The sequence below is a fragment of the Delphinus delphis genome, chromosome 1 (assembly GCF_949987515.2).
Source record: "Delphinus delphis chromosome 1, mDelDel1.2, whole genome shotgun sequence".
Lineage (NCBI taxonomy): Eukaryota > Metazoa > Chordata > Mammalia > Artiodactyla > Delphinidae > Delphinus > Delphinus delphis.
In genome coordinates this window covers 156,614,435-156,639,176 of record NC_082683.1, presented here as the reverse complement: position 1 = coordinate 156,639,176, position 24,742 = coordinate 156,614,435, and the positions used below count along the sequence as shown (strand labels likewise).

Sequence of the window (24,742 nt, the reverse complement as noted above, 5' to 3'; positions counted from 1 at the left end):
TAAGACATTTCACAATACATCCTGGTTTCTTCTCTCCAGCACCAACTATGGGCCGAATATAAACTTAATTACATTCTGCTAATTTTGGGGGGTTTTTGTTCTCCTTTCTCTAACGGCTTTAGGTGTAAGGTTAGGCTGTTTATTTGAGATTTTTCTTGTTTCTTGAGGTAGGATTGTATTGCTATAAACTTCCCTCTTAAAACTGCTTTTGCTGCATCCCATAGGTTTTGGGTTGGTTTGGGTTTTGTATTCATTGTCATTTGTTTCTAGGTATTTTTGATTTCCTCTTTGATTTCTTCTAGTAGCGTATTGTTTAGCCTCCATGTGTTTGTATTTTTTACAGTTTTTTTTTCCTGTAATTGATATCTAGTCTCATAGCGTTGTGGTTGCAAAAGATACTTGATATGATTTAAATTTTCTTAAATTTACCAAGGTTTAATTTGTGACCCAAGATATGATCTATCCTGGAGAATGTTCCATGAGCACTTGAGAAGAAAGTACATTCTGTTGTTTTGGATGGAATGTCCTATAAACTACCAATGGCATTTTTCACAGAAGTAGAACAAAAAATTTCACAATTTGTACGGAAACATGAAAGACCCCGAAGAGCCAGAGCAATCTTGAGAAAGAAACACAGAGCTGGAGGAATCAGGGTCCCTGACTTCAGACTATGCTACAAAGCTACAGTAATCAAGACAGTATGGTACTGGCACAAAAACAGAAATATAGATCAACGGAACAGGATAGAAAGCCCAGAGATAAACCCACACACATATAGTCACCTTATTTTTGATAAAGGAGGCAAGAATATACAATGGAGAAAAGACAACCTCTCCAATAAGTGGTGTTGGGCAAACTGGACAGCTACATGTAAAAGAATGAAATTAGAACACTCCCTAACACTGTATACAAAAATAAACTCAAAATGGATTAAAGACCTAAACGCAAGGCCAGACACTATAAAACTCTTAGAGGAAAACATAGGCAGAACACTCTATGACTTAAATCACAGCAAGATCCTTTTTGACCCACCTCCTAGAGAAATGGAAATAAAAATAAACAAATGGGACCTAATGAAACCTAAAAGCTTTTGCACAGCAAAGGAAACCATAAACAAGACAAAAAGACAACCCCCAGAATGGGGGAAAATATTTGTAAATGAAGCAACTGACAAAGGATTAATCTCCAAAATATGCAAGCAGCTCATGCAGCTCAATATCAAAAAAACAACCCATCCAAAAATGGGCAGAAGACCTAAATAGGCATTTCTCCAAAGAAGATATACAGATCGCCAACAAACACATGAAAGGATGCTCAACATCACTAGTCGTTAGAGAAATGTAAATCAAAACTACAATGAGGTATCACCTCACACTGGTCAGAATGGCCATCATCAAAAAATTTACAAACAATAAATGCTGGAGAGGGTGTGGAGAAAAGGGAACCCTCTTGCACTGTTGGTGGGAATGTTAATTGATACAGCCAGTATGGAGAACAGTATGGATGTTCCTTAAAAAACTATAAATAGAACTACCATACGACCCAGCAATCTCACTACTGGGCATATACCCTGAGAAAACCATAATTCAAAAGGAGTCATGTATCACAATGTTCATTGCAGCTCTATTTACAATAGCCAGGACATGGAAGCAAACTAAGTGTCCATCAACAGATGAATGGATAAAGAAGATGTGGCACATATATACAATGGAATATTACTCAGCCACAAAAAGAAACGAAACTGAGTTATTTGTAGTGAGGTGGATGGACCTAGAATCTGTCATACAGAGTGAAGTAAGTCAGAAAGAGAAAAACAAATACTGTATGCTAACACATATATATGGAATCTAAAAAAAAAAAAAAGGTTCTGAAGAACCTAGGGGCAGGACAGGAATAAAGATGCAGATGTAGAGAATGGACTTGAGGACATGGGAGGGAGAAGGGTAAGCTGGGATGAAGTGAGAGAGTGACATGGACATATATACACTACCAAATGTAAAACAGATAGCTAGTGGGAAGCAGCCGCATAGCACAGGGAAATCAGCTCAGTGCTTTGTGACCACCTAGAGAGGTGGGATAGGGAGGGTGGGAGGGAGGCGATATGTGGATATATGTATAGCTGATTCACTTTGTTATAAAGCAGAAACTAACACACCATTGTAAAGCAATTATACTCCAATAAAGATGTTAAATAAAAGAGGCATGTTTTTTATAACAGAGCTGCATTAAAAAAAAAAAGAACATGTGGCACATATATACAATGGAATATTACTCAGACATAAAAAGGAACAAAATTGAACTATGTGTAGTGAGGTAGATGGACCTAGAGCATGCCATACAAAATGAAGTAAGTCAGAAAGAGAAAAACAAATACCATATGTTAACACATATATGTGGAATCTAAAAAAAAAAAAAAAAAGGTTCTGATGAACCTAGGGGCAGGACAGGAATAAAGACACAGACATAGAGAATGGACTTGACATGGGGAGTGGAAAGGGTAAGCTGGGGCAAAGTGAGAGAGTGGCATATATACACTACCAAATGTAAAATACATAGCTAGTGGCAAGCAGCCGCATAGCACAGGGAGATCAGCTCGGTGCTTTGTGACCACCTAGGGGGGTGGGATAGGGAGGGTGGGAGGGAGACGCAAGAGGGAAGGGATATGGTCATATATGTATACATATAGCTGATTCACTTTGTTATACAGCAGAAACTAACACAACAATGTAAAGCAATAATACTCTAATAAAGATGTTAGGGAAGAAAAAAAACAGTGGCCAAGGGAAAAAGAGAAGAGGGTTTTTAATTAGAAAAATATGGATTCAGGGGGTGGGTGTGTGGGCAAGATGGACAAAGAGGGTCAAAAGGTACAAATTTCCAGTTATAAAATAAACTATGTCCTGGGATATAATGTGCAGCATGGTGACTATCATTAATAATACTGTGTTGTACATGTGAAGGGTAAATCTCAAATGTTCTCATCACAAGAAAAGCAATAATTAAAAAATTAAACTTAATTAAGAATACAAACACAAATACAACCTCTGAGTCCTACAGGATCATATGAACATAAATGTAAGTAAATACTATTTCTGCTGGTCCACTATCCAAATATCAATCAATACAATGAGCACTGAAAAGGTTATTAAGCTGTTGACTGCCGAGAAATTTAAGTCTGTTTTATTCATTTTTGTAATCCAGTTGCTCTAGTTTCTAACTCCTAGCTCAACACTGAGCCTCTCTTCATCAAGATGCTTTTGAACAAAAGGGAAATATGTCCCTGTCTAGGAAGGATCATCACTTATATACATACTGTGCATTACTGATGTCTACATTCTCCATCTGTACTGGGAGATGTGAACAAGAATTATCCTGGTGACAGGGAGGCGGAACCACACCCAGTGAAGTGCTCAGCTGTCTCTGAGAAAACATGCAATGAACCATATCTCCCTAGGCCGAGCATGAGACGAGCCACAGTTCTTAAAGCACACTTAGACCAGGACAGACAAGCAGAAAAATGAAACCATGGCAAGATAAGAGACACATGTGTCTGTCCACACTTGACTGGGCCTCAGGTAGTTCAGAAGATTGTTGTCACTGTTTACTAGGGAACTGACAGGTAGTATGACCAAGATATAAACAGCATAATCCAAAATCAGAGAAAAAGAGCTTTGTAAATGGCAATTATAATAATGAAAGAGATTAAAAGTAGTGTGCAGAAACTACAAAATCTCAAAAAAATACTATCATAAGACTCTAAAAGCTGGAAAATGTGAAAATGGTTGGTGCCAGGAGTGAAAGATAATCCGAACAAGAATGTAAACATCTTAAGAGAGCAGTGTCTAGAAGATCATTAATGATAGATGGATGCTGGCAAATCAAGATTGACAACATGCATTATGAGGGATACACCTGGTATTTTTTTGGCACCAACTGAGAGGACTTATGCACCTGTCACTTTCCTGATAAAGAAGTAATCCTAGCCAGACTGGCAGAACTTAGGTAAAATTATCAGCCAATACAATCTGTACCCTTAATAGTAATTATTCTCATGTATGATTCTCACAAAGTAAATGTTATGAGCAATGCCTTGCTACTTCTAGATCATGGTTCTCAATCTTAGCACTATTGAAATTTGGACCTGATAATTCTTGACTGTAAGGTGATGTGTTGTGTTTGTATAGCAGCGTCCCTGGCCTCTACCCACTAGATGCCAGTAGACTCCTCCCTGCCAGTTGTGACAACCAAAACTGCCTCTGGACATTACCAGATGTTTCCTGGATGGAAAAAAAGTCACCCTGGTTGATAACTGCTGGTTTAGATTAATAAAACAAGATAGCCCCTGTTCGGTTTTAAGGAGAGACTTCCCACATTGCTACATTGTAACTACAGGCACCTCCTGATGAAAAGTGGTCAGGATAGTGAGCCATCCTGCCACTGTGGTAGGCAGTGCACAACCCATGGCAATCACTATCATGAGGCAGTTCTGATCCAGGTATCTGGAGTTGTTATATCTACTGTAATTAAAAACTTGAAATTCATATTTAGTTTCATTTTGTTTCCAGGCCTAATACATGAAGCAATAGTTGTACTCTAAGGCCATATTTCAGAGCTACTTTAGGTGATCATTCCTTTAAATATTCCAGTGGGCTTTGATGAAGCTCTCCCATAATCAAGGTTGCTTTAGCAAGTACACAAGCGCATGTCAAGGTACTTTCCCTACCTTTTGATCCTCAAAGGAGTATCACTAAGTGAAAAGGTGGAAAACCTTAGCAAAAACTGGTGAAATGATCAGAGTTTAAGTCTTTTAAAAATCCCAAGAGTTAATATAATTATTCTCAGTATCTCAAAAGCTTGAGAACAACTTCATCTCTTTTTTCTGTCCAAACATGGCCAACATGTGAAAATGCCCTTACAATCTCATAACACTGAACCACTGTTTTGGTTCTACATTATTTCAGGATGACTATTTACTTGTAAAACACCCTTTTGGGGCTGCTAAATCCTGTCTTTTGCCTATTTTACCTCATTATTAGTAGGGAAGAAAAAATGGAATTCTACTAGCTTTTTGCTATTCTGGTAGAAGAAATGGTCATAAAAGTTAAAACTACTAAAAGCTATATAAGTATATAAAACAAAAAAGGAATATATGTAATTTAAATTTTATCAGCAAAAAAGTAAACTCAAATGTTTACAAACTTCATTTGCATTACCAATCCTTATTTATTAATAGCCAATAGTTCCATTTCTTTAATTTTTAGAAAAGAGAGATATGTTTCAGTCTGCGCTAAAACACCAAAATAATTTTCTCATTTTATAATAAATGCTTCCAGAGCCTTTATTACGTTGTTGCCTCAATGAGGCTGATAGTTAAACACATAAGCAAACATTAGCTATAGAGAATATGTGTATGTGCATAAATATATACTATATATGGCAAAGAATATTTTAAAATTTTAGAAAACATTTAAGAAAAGAAAAAAACAAAAAGAAGAAGAAATACAAGTTTGATGAGTAAAACTGAGAAAAAGAGGAACTTTTACTTAAGTAGTTATACACAGGTTTTCTTAAGTCTGCCAAAGGTCCTGATGATATCACTTCTGGTTAATTCAGTGACCAAATTATTGACTAGTAAGATTAACACTGCTTTCCACAGATGTGAGTCCTTCTGTGGAATGAAAAAAACACTTTGTATGAATTGGAAAGATGCTCTATATTTTACTTGTGTACAATTGGCCCATCAATTTTATCTTCAGTTTTATCAAACTAGATCAACTTACAAAGAAAAGGATCACTCCCCCCAATTTTATATTTTCTTCCCATATTCAACCTCTCACTTTCTATGAACCTAGTTCCTTACTCTCATTTGTATATGAAAGAAACAGAACCATTATCATTCATGTGTTCCAATCCAGTGTTGATAGAAGGGACATTACAGATCCAGGGGTAGTGCCTGGAGGCGAACCAAGCTCTCATGTGTTTTGCTTGACCCACACAGTATAGGACAAAGGGAAAAGAATAAGAGAAAGTAAAGTGAAAAAAGAGGGAGGGAGCAAGAAAGTACCTGGAATGTTTTTAGAAAAAGCATAAAATGTCCAGTTTGGCCAGAGCCTCACCATTCCCTAGTGTCTTCCACTGACTCCACCACATATTTTGTCATCTGCTTGACTCCTAAAGGCAATAATTCTCCACCTAGTCCAAACTTTTCATATTCCAGATGAGGAAACAAGAATCCAAGAACAGTTTATTAACTTGCCTAAGGTAACATAGATGGTTATTAGAAAAGCAACAGTAAGAGTTGTAACTTGGATCCTAGTTCCACATTCTCTTCTTTGAATCTATCATACTCTTCCACAAATTCAATCTAGAGCCTAAAACACCAAAATGTTGAAAGAAAAAGGAGGAATCAGCATATAAAATGTATATAGAAAGTAAATGATGTATTCCTGTCTCGGTATAAGTTTGTTCCATTTCTTTATGCCCACCCAATCAAAGGTGGCCAGGAAGTTGAAGAATAGGTGAGTCACGTATACAGGTATAAAACTGTATCCATAGCTAACACTGCAGAAATAGACAAAACGTGATTCAGTTATTAAGGCTGGGACACTGAATTTCTAACAAGTTCTCTCCTTCTTTCTAACATCATATCCCTACATTCAAGTGTACAAAATTGAAAACAGCCTGAATTTCCTGTTATTCTGGTTTTCCTGACCCTTTCTTGGCTATAAATTAGTTTATTTTATACCTCATGACCTTGCACTATGATGTGTTGAATTTAAATTAGAGGAGGGGTACTTGCTATTCTGCCCAGTTATCAATATAATTCTGTGCGTCTTGAATTTTAGATGCCGAAAGAGTGAATGAACACCTAACCATATTGCCAGAAGACCTTCCAAGTCACTTCTGGTTCTAGATTAAACTCTGTGACTCCCAGGATACCTGGTATGCCCACTTTATACCGCATTGAAAACTTTCAGATCATCTACTATGTAGGAATAATATTACAGATCTGTGGGGCAATGAAGTTTTCTAGTTTTTCTGCCAGATCTCTTACTTTGAAGAAGTCTTTCAACCACTCCAATTCTTACAGTGGGGGAATAGACAATCCAAAGCAGGAGTTATCCTTAGAGGGTGACTACATCTGAAAGGCGTCAGGGAAAGAATAAGAGGTGAGTGTAGAGCCTGCAGATGGGCTCTCTATTTCCATGGCTGCTCTAGGGTCATCAGACTCAAGGAGAGGCAAGAATTCCTCTTAAGTTTTAAAAGCAAGAAAGCAACATTGACTCTGCTTTTCACATCAGAACTTCAAATTCTTCATATACTATAATAGTACCAAAAATTGTGTTTAAAGTAAAGAAATGAGGAAAAGCTATAAAAAAAATGAGAGACTATCATGGGAAAATTATAAAAGCATTTTGCATTTTAATATGCCCACTTCCTTGCTAAATACAATTGAAAGAATTAGTAATGATTACATGTACAGTTATTTAGAAACCAGAGGAATAACTTGTGAGGAAAGACCAAGAATACCTATTACCTCTTCTTTAAGCATGAACTAGACAAGCCATTTTGGGGAAGTAATGGTGGATAGACAAAACCCAAACAAAAGAACTTTAAATTGCATTTTATCTGCCTGCATAGTACCACAATTCTCAAGTTATTAGGCACAAAACGCTTAAAATAATGAAATTTCATATACAAAATAATGCCACCATACTGTGTTTATTCAGAAACACACATTTTGACGTTAAAGGGAATTATCCAATCTAAGAGTGGTAATTTATACGTGTGAAGTGAAGAACTTCTGATCGTGCTTCATTTCAATATTAGTTCTGTTTTGTTGCCTTCCATAAGCTATTATATAAACTAAATAAACCTGAAAATTAAAATGCTACTTAATAAACAATAAAATAAGTCCTGAAAACCCATGAAAAATTTCAAGTTTCATTTCTTGATTCATTGTTAAAACTATCACTAAAAATTAATAAAAAACAAACTAACTTTTTTCTCTGCTTTATTTGCTCTTGATTATAAATGTTTTCACTACTTTATATTGTTATAACAGTAAATTTTAAATTTATTTTAAAATGAATTATCTTTGAATAAAAACTCTTCACTATAATTACTGAAAGCAGTATCGTGGGTATTAAATATAGTACTATAACATTAGTTTGAAATTAACTACTGCATCAAGTCTAATATTAAATAGCCTCTAATACTTAAGTAAAGATTCAAATTAAGGTTAAAGGAGGAGAAGCACTAGGAGAAACATAATGGAAAACAAGATTTTTTTTACCGACCTCAAAAATTAAATGCCACTGGTATTATTGCACACAGTATTTTTCTTGCTTTCAAATGAAAAGTTACAAGTGGTTATTTCTGTATCTAACAGCTCTTGAAACCTCAGGAGGCTGATGAAGGTATTCATTCAGACCAATTATTTTATTCTTGCAGTTTGAATACTGAGAATGTTGACAGTTTGTAACACTGTTGACAGATGGAAACAATAAATAATAACCCTTTCAAAGTCTAGACTCACTAGAAGATAAATTTGCTAATCAAACAATAAATAATAGCCCTTTCAAAATCTAGACTCAGTAGAAGATAAATTTTCTAATCTCCTTGAAAAATCTTCACTTTGCTACAAGTACCAATTATAAATAGCAGCTAACATTTAATGAGTGCTTATGTGCCAAACACTGATCTTTACCCTTCTTTTTTATCATAGTAATCTGTAATTATTTTGTTTATCGTGCTTCACTGCATTAATCCAGAGGCTCCCTGAGGACAGTCACTTTGTCTAGTTCCTTACGGTATCCCCAGCATTTGGTATGTCTAACATATAGTAGGCACTAAATTAATAAATGAGTCAGTGCTTTAAATGCTTTAAATATTTTTTAAGCTGTTGGTCATGGCCTAAATGGTTAAGAAAATGCAAAAGAACAGAAAGTAGGGTGAATTACATCTAGTAGAATAAATATTCTTTAATGAAACTTTTTTTTTAGTCTATATGTCTATGCCCCATACAAAATATATTTCTTATTTATGGCTAAGATTTAAAAAAAAGCCTGAAAATCATTGCTTTATGTGAATTATTTTATTTGCTCCTCACAAGAACCCTGCAGACAATATCATAACTTCTACTTTAAAATAAGAGAAATGAGGTTTCTAGATGTTATATATGATGTTCAAGATGATAGAGCTATCTACAAGTATATCACTTCTTCAGCTACTCATAGGGTACTATAGTAATAAAATCTGAATTAACTAAAAAAAGTTTCAGTAATAGTTAATTGTAATATAATAAAGAAAAACATAGGCTTTTAAGGCACACAGGTCTGACTGAATTTAATACCTGGCTCTGCCACTAACTAGCTATGTTGGCTTTGGCCTAACTTAACCTCTTTGCACCTCTATTTCCCCATGTCTAGAAGAGGGACATTCATAAGATTGTAAGTTTTAAGTGATTTAATGTATGTAAATAGCCTAGACCACTAAATAGAAGCTGTTGTGATTAAAATAATTATTAGTGGGTTTTTTTCCTGGTCCAATAAATCACATTCAATCCACTACACCATAATTTGAATGTGTAAAAAGAGCGCATCAGGAATTTACTGGATTATAAAGAGAAGTATGGGAACTGGGCAAAACTGGCATTGAGCCGTCCAAGAGTTTCTGCGGGCGCCGGGTAAAAAAAGATGCCCAAGAAAAGATCAGGCAGTTGGTTCAGGTAACTATGGGAATCAAGGGAAACAACGTTGCTTAAACGTAAAAACAAACACAACTATTTAATCTTTCCACAGCAACATCCATCTTCTTCCTCTGCGTTCTGGCTAGGGCCGAACCAAGGTGTTAGGAAACGCCCCTGGTCAGCTCCCGTCCATTAGGCCCTGCTATCAAGGGGCTAGGGCACAGAGGTTCCGAGCAACTCACCCCGGAGACTCCGTTGATACTGCCCCAGAATCTCCTCCAGGGCAGAGTTCTCCGGGGACTTCGCCATGAACACACTCGGGGCCCAGAGATGGGAGTTGCGTGGGGAAGTGTCCAGTGTTCTCCCCTCGGAGTGCAAGAGGCCTCAGCCCCCGGAAAGGGCCCACCGATTTCCTGCTGCTGCTGTCACTGGGGAGCACAGAACCCCGTACTGAGCTCTCCAGCCTCTTCCCACCCACGGGCCCTCGTGGGGACGTCGGAAGTTGTAGTCCACAGTGTCCGGGCTTACAGTGTCGAAGCTCCTAAGAGCACTCCCAATGAAACTACAATTCCCAGAGGGCAACGCGCTCCAAACTCAAGCTTTGGCGGTTTGGAGGCAAGTTCCGGTTGCCAAGAGACTCCTTGGAGGCTCCGCCCATTTCTGTAGCCCAGCCAGGCTTAGTCCTGCCTTCAACCCATCCTGCTGTCTGGACCACCTAACTGACAGAAAGGGCTCACTGAAAGCCTTTACTCTTCTAAATTTGCTTATATGCTGTTGATCCTTGAGCCTTCTCAAGAACGCAAATAAGCTCAACACCCTTCAGCCGCAACATCTGCCAACACCGCGAAATAAATTCTCAGGAAAAAGAAGCTCTGAATCTCCCAAGCAGCGTAGATCGTGAAGGCGGCTGACACTACCAATCTTAGCACGCCCAGCGACCCGACCACAGCTTGGAGTTGGCGCACTGCCGGCTGGGAACTGTAGTCCTTGCCGGTTGCGGTCCCAGCTAAAGCCCGGGTCCTCTTCATTGTTGAAGCTGGTCTTTGGTATACGCCTGCGTAGTCGGCAGCTGGAGAGGCCTGTGGGTGAGACCCCCCCCCCCCCGCACAACCCCTTTTCATTGTCTGTGCTTGGCGCTTGCGCAGTAGGAGTTCGCTGGGACTGGGCCGGACCAGGGGTAGGGCTGGGCTCCTCGCCCTCTCCCCGGGCGCCTGCGCACTGGGCGGCCGCTCCTTGCCGTTACCGCTATGTGCGGAGCGTGTGCGGAATAACGTTATTGCCCAGCGGCGCCGAGGGGCCGAGAGCTCGACCGCGGCGGCGGCGACGACGACAGGGTGGGGGAGGACGCTTGCGAGAGACTCACGGGACGCGGTGCGCCCCGCCCCCCCGTCCGGTCCCTCTCAGCAGTGAGGGGTAAGTGATGCGCTCCGATGCCGTCGCCTCCGCCTTTCCACATCCTTCTTTTCGTGTTTGCAGCGGGGGCTCGGGCGCGGCCCGCGGCGGGAGGGGTTGAGGGCCGGCGGCGAGGGGCGCTTCCCTGAGGCTTCGCGTGCCGCCCCCGCCCCGGACCTGGGACTCGGCGGGGGCACCCCTCCCCCCACCGCCCCCCAACTCTGCGTCCCCGGGCCCTGCGTCCCGTCTTCCCCTGCAAGTGTCCACGTATTGAGTCGTCTCTGGCTCTCCTGGCTTTGTGCAGCCCCCTCCGCCCCAGCAGTTTGCAGGGGTGCGGGCGGAGCAGCGGAGGGAATGGCTACGCTGTTGCTGGAGAAGGGGTTTTCCCGATCGGAGCAGCTCCCAATGTCGTTTCTTTTTGTGTGGTTGGTTTTGGTTTGGGGTGGTCCGGCGAGGAGCCTTTCGGACGCGGTGAGAGGGCGTGGAAGACGTGGTGTCACGCACCCGCCAGGCGACAGCACCCGCTCAGGCTGTGGCTCTGTAGTAACCCGGGGGAGGAGAGAGTAGCTTCCTGTCGACTTCATTGTCCTGAAATTCAAATGTGGGCTTTGGTATGGGTCCCTTCATTTTATGTAAGGAAAAGAAAAATTAGCAGCTGCCTAACAAGGGGCGGGAAGATGTGGGATTTGTACCCTAAGTCATAGTATCTGTTTTTTTAGTGTTTAGCAGAGTTTTACTTGGAGAATGTAAGCTCCTGGAAGACAAGGACAGTACCTGTCCAAGCATTGCCAAGGTGATCCATATAAAATTACTAGCTCACGATGAAGAATGGACCAGGAAGGGCCTGACGACGAAGCTGTTTGTGTAGCAGGAAAATGAACCAGCAGAATGTTTTTTCATAGGGTGGGTAACGCATTCACGTGCCTAAGGGAATAGGTTAGGATACATCTTTCCGTTTTGTTTTTTAAGCATTCAAAATCAAACATAGGCCTGGTACATTTCTGTTTCTGAATTTTTTATTCATATTTTTATTCTCTTAATGAAAATTCATCCAGTTGGGAGAAATGTGGTGAAGCAGATAACGTACTTGATTGAAAATGCATCTTTTAAAATGATTTGATTATTAAGCTTACAACCGTTTGCTGGCATTAAAACAAGCAAAAGAGAGATTGAAGCCGGATGGGGAGGAGCAGGTGGAGGAATGATGTGAGAGGAGAAAGTGACATTATGAATACGGTATCCAGATCTTCACTGATATAACCCTAGCTGGGTATGCCGCAATGATTTAGGAATTCAGCTCTGGAAATATTACATTGCAAGTTACAAACCATTTTGTATTTTTCTGCCATTGTTTTTTAAAAAGTAAAACCAGTGCTGCTTTTACTTTTTCCTAACTTTGCAAATATTGTAGAATTTTGGTGTTTTAAAACTGAAGAGTCTAAATGCATTTGACAGAGAAAGAGGAAGACATTAAAACTTGGAAAGTTAACTGACTTGGCTGTCCAAGCCAAACTGCTAATGAAAGGCAGAGTCCAATAAAACCAAGGTCTCTTCTGCAATGTGCTCTTTTCAGCTGTGTCCCCTAGTCCCCCTACCCTGTGAAAATTTATGGAAAGCTTCTCTGCATGCTCTTTGAGTTGTCTGTGACAATCAAGTTCATTGATACCTCATAGTCGTATTAGTCTAGTCTTTTTCTTTTGATGTGAAAGTAATAATTCTAATGAAGTGGAACTATAGTTTTATAAATTAACTTACTGATATAGGAAGAGATGTCTTAACATGGGCTTTTCATAAAAATGGAAACTGTTGGAATTTTTTCCCTACTTATCAGTAACCATATTTTAATAATATTTTCTGCTATTCGGTAGTATTTTATAATATGATCAACTCTATAAACTCTGAAAAATGAAATTGCTAGATAACAAGAACCCATGAAGTTCAGTTTTCTTCAATTAATGAATTTTATTATTTTCAACTTAAAAAAGCTTACTTTTTGAGGAAAAAATTCATGTTTAACCTTTTTATTAAAATTGAATTTGTGCTCTTTTATTAAGTTGATTTTGCCATAAAGTGCTTTTTTGTTTTCTTATACTTTTTATTCCTTAATTCCACATTGTATTTTAATCGACTTTTTTTAATAGATCTTCATTGGAGTATAATTGCTTCACAATACTGTGTTAGTTTCTGTTGTACAACAAAGTGAATCAGCCATATGCATACATACATCCCCATATCCCCTCCCTCTTGAGCCTCATTCCCACCCTCCCTATCCCACCTCTGTAGGTCATTGCAAAGCACCAAGCTGATCTCCCTGCGCTATGCTGCTGCTTCCCACCGGCTATTTTACATTCAGTAGTGTATATATGTCGATGCTACTCTCACTTTGCCCCAGCTTTGCCCTCCTGCCCCCACTCCCCCGTGTCCTCAAGTTCATTTTCTATGTCTGCATCTTCATTCCTGCCCTGCCACTAGGTTCATCAGTACCATTTTTTTTTTTTTTTTTTAGATTCCGTATATATGTGTTAGCATATGGTATTTGTTTTTCTCTTTCTGACTTACTTCACTCTGTATGACAGATTCTAGGTCCGTCCACCTCACTACAAATAACTCAATTTCATTTCTTTTTATGGCAGAGTAATATTACAATGTATATATGTGCCACATCTTCTATATCCATTCATCTGTCGATGGGCATTTAGGTTGGTCCCACATCCTGGCTGTTGTACATAGTGCTGCAGTGAACAGTGTGGTACATGTCTCTTTTTTGTTTGTTTTTAAAATTTATTTATTTTATTTTATTTTTGGCTGTGTTGGGTCTTCATTTCTGTGCGAGGGCTTTCTCTAGTTGCTGCGAGCGGGGGCCACTCTTCATCGCAGTGCGCGGGCCTCTCACTGTCGCGGAGCACATGCTGCAGACACGCAGGCTCAGTAGTTGTGGCTCACGGGCCCAGTTGCTCCATGGCATGTGGGATCTTCCCAGACCAGGGCTCGAACCCGTGTCCCCTGCATTGGCAGGCAGATTCTCAATCACTGCACCACCAGGGAAGCCCACATGTCTCTTTTTGAATTATGGTTTTCCCGGGGTGTATGCCCAGTAATGGGATTGCTGGGTCATATGGTAGTTCTATTTTTAGTTTTGTTTTTTTTTTTTGCTGTACGCGGGCCTCTCACTGTCGTGGCCTCTCCCATTGCGGAACACAGGCTCCGGACGCGCAGGCTCAGCGGCCATGGCTCATGGGCCTACCCGCTCCACAGCATGTGGGATCCTCCTGGACCGGGGCACGAACCCGTGTCCCCTGCATCGGCAGGCGAACTCTCAACCACTGCGCCACCAGGGAAGCCCTTTAGTTGTATTTTAATAGACTTTTAAAAAAAGAATTAGTATATTTCTTAAATTTCAATTTACTTAAAAAATAATCTGTAATTCACCATGTGGAATTATATTAAATCAAACTTGAAATGTATTTTACTGTTAAATTTCATGGTGTGCTAAAATTACTTTGTATGGAAGTAAATAACCATCTACATGTTTTCCAACTTTAAAAAAATTATCATGCGTTATGTCTATTAATGTAAATATCAAGGTGCTTTTAAAAATTCTATGCTTAGGGATTTATTTGTTATAAGTATCAGTTTGTTGTTTCATTTTATCACTTAAAAAACCAAAAAAAACTAGTTTTATTGGGCTTCCCTGGTGACACAGTGGTTGAGAGTCCGCCTGCCGATGCAGGGGACACGGATTCGTGCCCTGGTCCGGGAGGATCCCACATGCCGCGGAGCGGTTGGGCCCGTGAGCCATGGCCGCTGAGCCTGTGCGTCCGGAGCGTGTGCTCCGCAATGGGAGAGGCCACAACAGTGAGAGGCCTGCGTGCTGCAAAAAACAAACAAACAAACAAAACTAGTTTTATTGTTGCATCTGATATCATTCATCTAGTACTGAATACTGTATCTGTTTGAACTTGTCAACATGTTTTTTATTCAACAAAATTCTGTAGTGATTTGTTTTTTCTTTATCATGAACATTGGGGGGTTAAGCAGTACACTGTTATAATAGATATCTAACAGCATGATATTAAATTGCCAACTAAAATATCTGTACAGTTGTCAATTATTTTGCAAGTATAAGAAAAAAAGGAATTACATACCATACGAAAAATTCTGGTGGGTAGATAATATTGGCTGGAGCATTAAGTGTTGATATGTTTCAGTAAGAAATGGGTTTCATCTAATGGGAAGAAACCTCAGACTATTTTTATTTCATAAACTTTTGTTAATAACCAAGATTTCTAATAGCTACCCTTGGTGAAATGGGTCTTTATTTACTCAGATATTTCTTGAGGGAAGTGCTCACCAGTGAGGTAGCCAGTGTGGGCTATCTAAAAGAGTAAGAAAACATCTCTCTGGTAGTAGGCTTGATTAAACTGGATATATAGTCCAGTTTAGTTGAAATGATTATGCAACAGTATAATTTTTTTGCCAAAACGAATGACATAGTTGACATGTACTAAAAGTAAACCCCACTTTTGTGTCAAAGGTAGAAAGGAAATCAACAAAAGCAAGGTTATAAAAATTTCTTTCATCCAGTAGAGATTATGTGAAGCATAGAAGTGGAAATGAATCCTAAGTGTGCATTGCTTAGGTTTGAAAAGCAAAGAACGAGACAGCAGAGAGTAAGTCCTTATTTAAGTATATAAATGGCTAATAAATAATAGAAAATATTATCCTTTGGAACATAATATTTACTGAATAAGTGAGTAATATCTACTGTGTATTAAGCACTTACTAAGTGCCAGACATTGTGTGTGTCTATGCATAATTCATGCAGCAGTTGTGTAAGTAAGGTATTATTTTACACTTAAAGTTGAGAATACTTGAGGTCCAGAGTTAGTGAATAATTTTGCCTCTCTGTCACACATTATTAAGTGGTAAAGCCTATAACTGAACCTTTGTCTTTTTGACTAAAGCCAAAATTCTTTCCACTCATATTTTTCAGTAAGTTATAAAAGGCAACATTTATTCCCTTCTAATTCACAAAAGTTTAGAATTAGAGGAGACTTTAGAAATCATCTCAAACAATGTGCTGCTTACTACTAATATCCCTGAGATCTTATTGAGTCCAGCTTTTCCATGAGAAACACTTGCATGAAAAAATGGGCGTAGGATGGTAATTTCGCTTTTGAAAAATGTAATAGAAAGATTTTACTAAACTGAGCTAGTATCTGCTTTACTGTGTAACTTCTTCCATTGGTTGCAGTTCTATCTTTAAGAGTAAGATACAGTAAGGTTTTTCTCAATATATTGGGTCTCTGTTAAGTTCTCCCTCTTCTAAATTAAATACTACAACCCCTACAACTTCATGTGATACAGTTTCCTTTACCTTCCTCATATCTGTCACTAGATACAATCAGTTTTGTCAGTGCTGTTCTTTTTTGTTGTGATTCTGTTTCCAGCTTTAGTTCTGCAGTTGTGGTCTGAATGCAGTGTAGTGAAATTACCCCTTTTCTTAATTCAAGCCATACACTTGTGTTTACGGTCTAAAATTTCATTAACTCTAACAACAGTAATGTCTTGCCAGTTCTAAGCAAAAAAAAAGAGAGAAAAATGTTATGTGGCTTTTCAAGTTATGTTTATCCAATTCAAGGGATTATTTTTTTTTTTACATTCTGTATTTCTACTTTTCTAATGTTAAAATAACCTTTTTTTATGAAATGATAGTGTTAGTAGGTGGTAAGTTTCTTTAGATATTTGTCTTCGGGTTTTGTTTTCGTGTTTTTACATAAGCAATAAAAAGTTAGTCTTTTGGGACTTCCCTGGTGGCGCAGTGGTTGAGAGTCTGCCTGCCGACACTGGGGGGCGTGGGTTCGTGCCCCGGTCCGGGAGGATCCCACGTGCCACGGAGCGGCTGGGCCAGTGAGCCGTGGCCGCTGGGCCTGTGCGTCCGGAGCCTGTGCTCCGCAACGGGAGAGGCCACCTTTGTTGTTTCCTATTTTGTTTTTTGAAAAATTTGTCTGGAAATCACTGATGTAGGCAACATAAACCCGCATCTTTTGTATGTTAAGATCTTTCCCATTCTGTATATACATGTAGATGATGTTTTTTAAGCAATATGTACCTTCAACCCTTTTAAATATCATCTACTTGAGTGTAGTTAAAAGTTGAGATCTTTTTTAAAATTTTATTATTTTTGGCTGCGTTGGGTCTTCGTTGCTGCGCACAGGCTTTCTCTAGTTGTGGCGAGTGGGGGTTACTCTTTGTTGTGATGCGTGGGCTTCTCATTGCGGTGGCTTCTCTTGTTGCGGAGCACGGACTCTAGAGCGCAGGCTCAGTAGTTGTGGCGCACGGGCTTAGTTGCTCCGTGGCATGTGGGATCTTCCCGGACCAGGGCTCGAGCCTGTGTCCCCTGCTTTGGCAAGCGGATTCTTAACCACTGCGCCACCAGGGAAGTCCTTGAAACCTTCTTAAATAATGATGCTGTCATCCAAGGGATTAGCTTCTCTTCCTGGCTTTTTGACATTTATAAATTTAACAAGCAAGCCCTCTTATGTCTTCATCTTGTGCATGTATTGGATATAGCCAAGGACATACCATGCAAATTTATAAATAGAATAAAAGTTACATAAATTAAGTATGCTGGAGAAGAAAGGTGACAAAAAGATACCGAAAACCATTTCAATGCTTTGTTTTTAGTTAAGGAGAAAATCATTATATTCTCTAATACTAAGGGAGTTGGTTGAAGCTTACTGTCTGGTGGAGATGTGGATAATTATATAATTATATGAGGTCAAGTAAGCGTAGATGCTGTGAGTAAAAATGAATTAGGTAAAGGGATAGAGAGTGGTGGACTGCTATTTTTTATTTATTTTTAAATAGTCATTCAAATAACACATTAAAATTGTTCAAAAAAAACAAACAATATTTTAAAAACAAACAATGTGAAAAATCCTCCCACCCATCTACCTTATCTGCTGAGTTAATAGGTAACTTTCATGTATCTTTCCAGTGAATTTGTTTTCAATTTAAGTAAATACAGTATATATTTTTAACCTACTTACCTCTTTTTACACTAAAGATAGCCTCTTTATACAAAAAAGAGGCATCTAGAGAGCTACTATTTTAGTGACTGGTTAGGGAATACCACTCTTTGAGGTGTCATTTAGCAGAGACTTATGTAAGGAAGCACACCATGTAGATATCTGGTTGGAGAGTGCTCTGGTCCTGGACAGGAATGGGATGAATGAATTCAGAGAACAAAGAGGCCACTGGCTGGAGATGAGCAAGAGGAAGGAAGAATAGGAGGAAACGAGGTTCGATAGAGATTGTATTGGTTGACTTTATTTAAAATGCCTTGGGAGTTCATTGGAGTGTTTTGAGAAGGGGAGACTAACTTTTTATTGCTTATGTAAAAACACGGAAACAAAACCCGAAGACAAATATCTAAAGAAACTTACCACCTACTAACACTATCATTTCATAAAAAAAGTTTATTTTAACATTAGAAAAGTAGAAATACAGAATGTAAAAAAAATAATAATCCCTTGAATTGGATAAAAGAAAAAAATCCCTTGAATTGGACAAAAGAATTGGCTTACATTTTTAAAATATGGTTCTGGCTGTTTTGTGGATAATAGACTGGAGGGGAACAAAATGGGAACAGGGAGATGAGTTAAGAGACTATTGGAATACTTTAAACTGAGGTGTTAATGGTTTAGGCTAGAGTGATAGTGTTGGAGATAGTGAAGGTTATTAGGTTCTGGTTTTAAAAAATCAAGAGTTTTGGACATGTTAGGTTTGAAATGTCTATTAAATGTCCAAGTGGAGATAATCAAGTAGGCAGCTGAATATTCAAGTCTAGATTTCACAGGAGAGGTTGGGACTGAATATATTTAAATTTTAAGCATCACCAGTAGACCATATTTAAAACTCTAGGACTGGAAGACATCACTTAGGTTGAGAGTTTGAGAGTAATTAGATTAAGAGGTCCAAGAAAGAATTGTACCTGATACTCTCCAATAGTGAAAGCTTAGCAAGAGAGAAGGAGCCATCAAGGATTGAAAAGAGGTGGCCGGTGAGGTAATGAGTGTGGTGTCCCAGAAGACAAGGAAAGGAAGTGTGTTTAGGGACTTCCCTGGCAGTCCAGTGGTCAGGACTCTGCGCTTCCACTGCATGGGGCACAGGTTTGATCCCTGGTTGGGGAACTGAGATCCCACAAGCTGCGAGGTATGGCCAAAATAAAATAAAATAAAGTAAAATTTTTTTTAAAAAGTATGTTTAGAGATAAGGAGTGATCAGTCAACTATACCACCTTTAATCACTTAAACATTTCTTAAGAAATCAGGTTATATCCTTTTTCCTTGTTAACTATCTCTGAAAACGTTATTATCAGACCTGTCTTTATTCCTTTATTCTCATTTATCAGTGAAGATGTTCTTTTTTTTTTTGGCTGCGCCATGCGGCTTGCAGGATCTTAGTTCCCCAACCATGGATTGAACCCGGGCCACTGCAGTGCAAGTGCCGAGTCCTAACCACTGGACTGTTAGGGAATTCCCACGATGTTCATTATTATTCTCCCCCAGAAACTACTAAGTCTAAAGCCGTGAACAAAGTTTTACTCACAAATATATTGCTGCTGTTTCTTAGGTCGATGGATGTGGCTGCTTTGCTACTGAGATTTGTACAGGGGAGATGGTTGCTGTTCACTGAGAAGAATTTGCTCTCAGGAATTGCTTCAGAGGCATTAATTGTGTGATCTTGGGCATGTCACATCATTTCAGAAGTTCAGTTTCTTCATCTGTAAAATAAAGCTGGCAGTAGTCCAACTACCTCAGAGGTTTATTTTGTAAAACAAATGAGATAGATATAAAAGACATGAAAGGTATAATTGCACGTAGGGATCCCCTTCCCAGTGCCCCAAGTGTGGTACCACTTGATAGTGTTAGATTTGAAGAAATGTTTTGGTTTGGGTGATGAATAGAAGTATGTTTTCATTCTGACTCTGTAGGAATAGTTTTTTACTTCTTGTGCATTCTGTCCCCATATGCAGTTTTGTACATCATTTTACAATACTCTTGGGGTTGGAGGAAAGGACGTGAGGCCAGAAAGAGGCTTTGAAATAATAACTTTCTCCATTCGTAAGCACATCTTTCAATTCTAAGCATAGTGTCTAAATGAGAATGAAGTCAGAAAAAAGTAAGCAGCCTAGCTTACTTTTTTTCCAGGCCAACAAAGAGCATTTTCCTATTTTAACTAGCTTTTTACTGGATAAGAATTTCTCAGATTCAAAGCTTAAGCATTGATTAGGGGTCTTGAACTCCGGTCAGCGAGCTAGAAACTGATTTCACGAAACAGAGGATAGGGGAAATGAATGTCCTTGATGATGGAGAAGTAAGTATAAAATCTTTATTTTGGTGAAAAAGGAACATTGCAAATAGAGGACTTCCTGTGGTAAGCTTTTTTAGGCAATAGGACTATAATTTCAAACTATCTAGAAAATACCATTAAGTCAGGAAGAACACATTCTTACAATCCTACTAGCTAGTGACACCACTGTTACATATTCTTGTCTATTTTGGTTTAATCTGATAACATTTTATCATGAGATTAAACTTTCATTTTACGAAGCTTATGATTTACTTGCAATTTATGGAAATTAAGGATGTTTTTAAAAATTGTAAACAACCCTATAGTGGACATTTCTAACTGAATTTCTGTGCAAATCAGTATTTTTCTTTCCCACTATTTCAAGAAATGAATTGTGTCAAAGAACATGTAGAGTTCTAAAACCTTTTCTGATTTTCTAACGTACTGATAATACTCCATCCACCCCCGCCCCACCTCAGTCTGTTGCCAAAGTACACCTCCCTCATTGGGGTATGAAATTGTGTTTCTTCAACGCTTTACCACTGCTGGGTATTACATATCTTTTTAAAATTTTTGCCCAGTTGATAAACTAAAAACCTTATTTAGATTTCTCTTATCAGTAATACATCTGAAAGGCTTTTTAAAAATGCTTATTGGTTATTTTTATTTCTAAAATAAAAGGCTCTTATTTTTAGTGAATAGCTCATCATATTCACTTGTAACTACTTCTTTTTCCAAGATTACCATTTGCCTTTTAAGTTTATGTTATTTTTACCCAGCAAAAATCTTTAACTTGTATATAGGCTAATTTCTTTTTTCCTTTTTCTTACGAAGTAATCCCGCTGCACAGCATTTTATTGAATACATACCTATATTTTTTCTTGTAGAATTTATGATTTGAATTTTTACACGCAAATATGTTAATTTATCTAAAATATATTTAGGCATATATATAGCCTTTTGTCATGTATTGCATAACGCTTCATTATCTATCACAATTTAAAATGTCTTCTTAAATATGCATAGATTTATTTCTGGATCTTTTATTCCATTTGATTGCTGCCTATTCCTGCACTGCTGTATTATTACCACGTATTATAACATAGGTTTATAGTATCTGTTTACAAATGGATACTTTTCTCCTTAGCCTATTCTGGTGTCATAGAATTTACCTAGTTATCCTTGTATGCTTTTTTTTTTTCCCGATGTGTTTTAGGGTTATTTTGTTAAGCTCATTTGAAAAAATCCTTTTGGGATTTTGATTGAGATTAAACTGAGTTTATTGACTTATTTATGATCTAAAAGATGACAAAGAAACTCTCAAACAGGTATTTAAGGCCTTAGTTTTTAATAGTGTTTTCAGGTCTATTCAAGTTTCTACCTGTTTTTGAGTCACTTATGTCATTTTTATCTGCCTGGAAGTTTATTCACTTGAGATTTTCAAATTTAGAAGCCTAAAATTGTAGATATAATTATTCTGTAAATTGAAAAGATCACGTCTGTGGTTACACCTTTTTTTCTGGCCGCACCATGAAGCATGCAGGGTCTTAGTTCCCCGATCAGGGACCAGGGATTGAACCCTCACCCACTGCAGTGGAAGTGTGGAGTGTTAACCATTGGACCACCAGGGAAGTCCCGGTTACATCCTTTTACAAAGTTAAATATTTGTGAGGAATGAAGAAAAAAGTCTGCCAGGGGTTTTAGTACTTTTTTTTTTTTAAGAATGAGCTTTTGATTTGTCATTTTTGTCTTTATGTTTTTAATTTATTATTTTTAAAAATCTTTAATATTTATCTCTACTAGTTGTCGAATAGTAAGTTTATTTTTATTTTTCAGTTCAGTGGAAAACACTTAAGGCTGTAAATTTTTTTATCAGTACACCTTTGGGTATCTTCCTTAGATTTTACATATATTGGTCTCAGAGTTTTTACTTTTTAAACTATTTATTTCTTTTCACCAGAGTTAATTCGTGAGGTAAGTTTTTGTTTTTAAATACAGGGCCTGTGTGTATGTGATTTATTATTGTTCTTGTGGATTTTTTCCTAGTATTTTTTTAACATCTTTATTGGTGTATAATTGCTTTACAATGGTGTGTTAGTTTCTGCTTTATAACGAAGTGAATCAGCTATACATATACGTATATCCCCATATCTCTTTCCTAGTATTCTTAATGGAAATTCTGAAGCAGGCAGGGAAATTGAAACAGTTTCATAGTGACTACTCATATACCCACCATCTTGATTCTACCATTAATATTATGTTAGTTTTATCACATATGTGGTCATAAATCCATTGTCTATTCGTCAGTCTATGTTACATTTTGATCCATTTCCAAGTAAACTGTAGACATCTGTGTGTGTGTGTGTGTAAGAAAAGTGTTCTTAAATCATTTGAAATTGTTTCAGTTTTAAGTTTTCTGAATGTGCTTTTGAAATATTTTCTAACAACCACTGTCATATTAAACAAGAGTTTAAAATGAAATATACTGTTTTCTATTCCAGTAGTATTACGGAACTCAATTTTTCTGTAAATAGCTAGCTTACGAAATTGACACTGATGACACTGAGCTATTCCATTCTTGGAGGATGGGTATTCATTGTGTGTATGTTCATCTGTGTGTGTGTGCTTTTGAAGAGGAATGGTAGATAGTTTGGTTTTTGTTTTTGATTAAGCTGAAGAGCTATTGAACAAAACATACACTGTTTCTCTAATCTAGTAATTCTGCCATTTCCTTCAGTTGCAAATCCAGGAGTGAAATATTTCTTCTCAGTTCTACATCTCACTACCTTCCACTTCAACTATTCCCCTACCCTTCACTTATGTGAAAAATTCTGTATTGGGCTGTTCACTAAAAATAAGAGCCTTTGCTTGCAGTAAGAGAGCACGGTTAGACCCTAAGAATTTAAGTGGTTCATATAACAAATTCCAGAATGTTAAAGATGTACTATATGGAATAGGAATTTAAAATTTGTAAATTGGAGAGGTGGGAGCAAATAGAGTGCAATTAAATGAAAGGTAAATAAAGTGAAATTTAGAAATTTATTTGGGGAGGGTGGCTTAGAGACAAGAGAATTGGGCTATTCAGTGTCTAGTAATTATTGTTAGTGACATTCAGAACATAATTCATCAATGGAATCTGGCACCTTTTTTGCTAATGGTATTTAGGTTAATTGCAAGTTCGTAACCCTTGCTCCCCAAAGATACGAGGTTTGTATAAGATGGATATTTCATCAAAGAATGCTATCTTGACAACCATTTCTTTCATCTGATTTTCAGGTGTCTGGTTTTGTCACTAGGATTTCTAATCTCTGACTTGTTCTTCCCTTTCTCTCTTTTTCTTGGATACAATTTGTAGTTTTTCCCTCCAGCCTCAGCATTCTAAGTCAAGACATTGTGTATTTCCTGTGCCCTAGTACTTTCTAAATTTCTTTCTCTTTAGTCTTCACAATTATAGCCCATTTCCCCCATCCCTACTCTCCCATGTTGTCAACCCAGTCAGTCCAAGCTGAAGGGGTCTTTCTTTCAGAGGAATTAGAAAATACGTGTTTTCGCATACACGTTTCATCAGTGATTTATTTAAATAAAGGGAGGTTGCTAGAGAGAGTACCTGGGTGGTTGATACTGCCATTTATCAAGATAGACAAAGCAGGAGGGAGGCAGATTTTGTTCAGAAGATGGAAGGATGGAATTTTTTTTTTCAGATTAATTTTGACAGGTGAGTGGGGACTTGGAACTGAAAATGATTTATAAGTAATTAAGGTCTGCATCTTATAAAAGAGGTTTTGACTTGAAACTTACTTAGATGCATGACTTAATGTAATAAACTGTATTTGAAGTCCAGTAGCTTCAAAGAAGTCTCAAAACGAACATGTATTGGGAAGTAACCTCCTAAAAACACAGATTTAAAGAGAAAGTAGAGACTTTCAAAGAGTTTGAGGAGTGGCCACAGAAGTCAGAGAAACCAAAGTAATGTTTCTAGAAGGTAAGAATGGTCACAGATACTGAGAGTTGATGTAATAGGAATATTAATGATCATTGGGTTTAGCAATTATGAGGACATTTTTTATCATGATTCAGTAAGGCAGTTAAGAGGAAGAGAAAGGACAAAAATTCAGTAAACCTTCAGAAGATAGGGTAAATTCAAGAATGGTTGAAAGGTAAGGAAGTGGATTAGCAAAAGCAGGCTAGTCATTAAAGCCTAGCACTAAACAGAAGGAAGGAAAGCTCTTTTAGGTGAATTATATACTGTCTGTACTTTATTTTCTTTTTCAAGGCTTTAAAAATTTTTTCATGCTTTATAAT

The 24,742-nt window shown here is 38.0% G+C and overlaps 2 protein-coding genes across 11 annotated transcripts in view; one reads left to right on the top strand and one right to left on the bottom strand.

The window, feature by feature from the left end:
* Window positions 1-10,105, bottom strand: part of SDCCAG8 (SHH signaling and ciliogenesis regulator SDCCAG8) — a 261,098-nt gene extending 250,993 nt beyond the window's left edge. For all 4 annotated transcript variants that reach the window (XR_009516945.1, XR_009516946.1, XM_059996857.1 and 1 more), the window contains exon 1: window positions 9,934-10,105. Coding sequence is in view for 2 of the 4 variants with exons in the window: in XM_059996857.1 (XP_059852840.1) it covers window positions 9,934-10,000 (67 nt within the window). In the remaining 2 variants the exon portion in view is untranslated. The remainder of the gene's footprint in view (window positions 1-9,933) is intronic.
* Window positions 10,106-10,936: 831 nt separating this feature from the next.
* The window catches only part of CEP170 (centrosomal protein 170), a 144,660-nt gene continuing 130,854 nt past the window's right edge, over window positions 10,937-24,742 (top strand). For all 7 annotated transcript variants that reach the window (XM_059996791.2, XM_059996826.2, XM_059996819.2 and 4 more), the window contains exon 1: window positions 10,937-11,104. The gene's annotated coding sequence lies outside the window, so the exon portion shown is untranslated. The remainder of the gene's footprint in view (window positions 11,105-24,742) is intronic.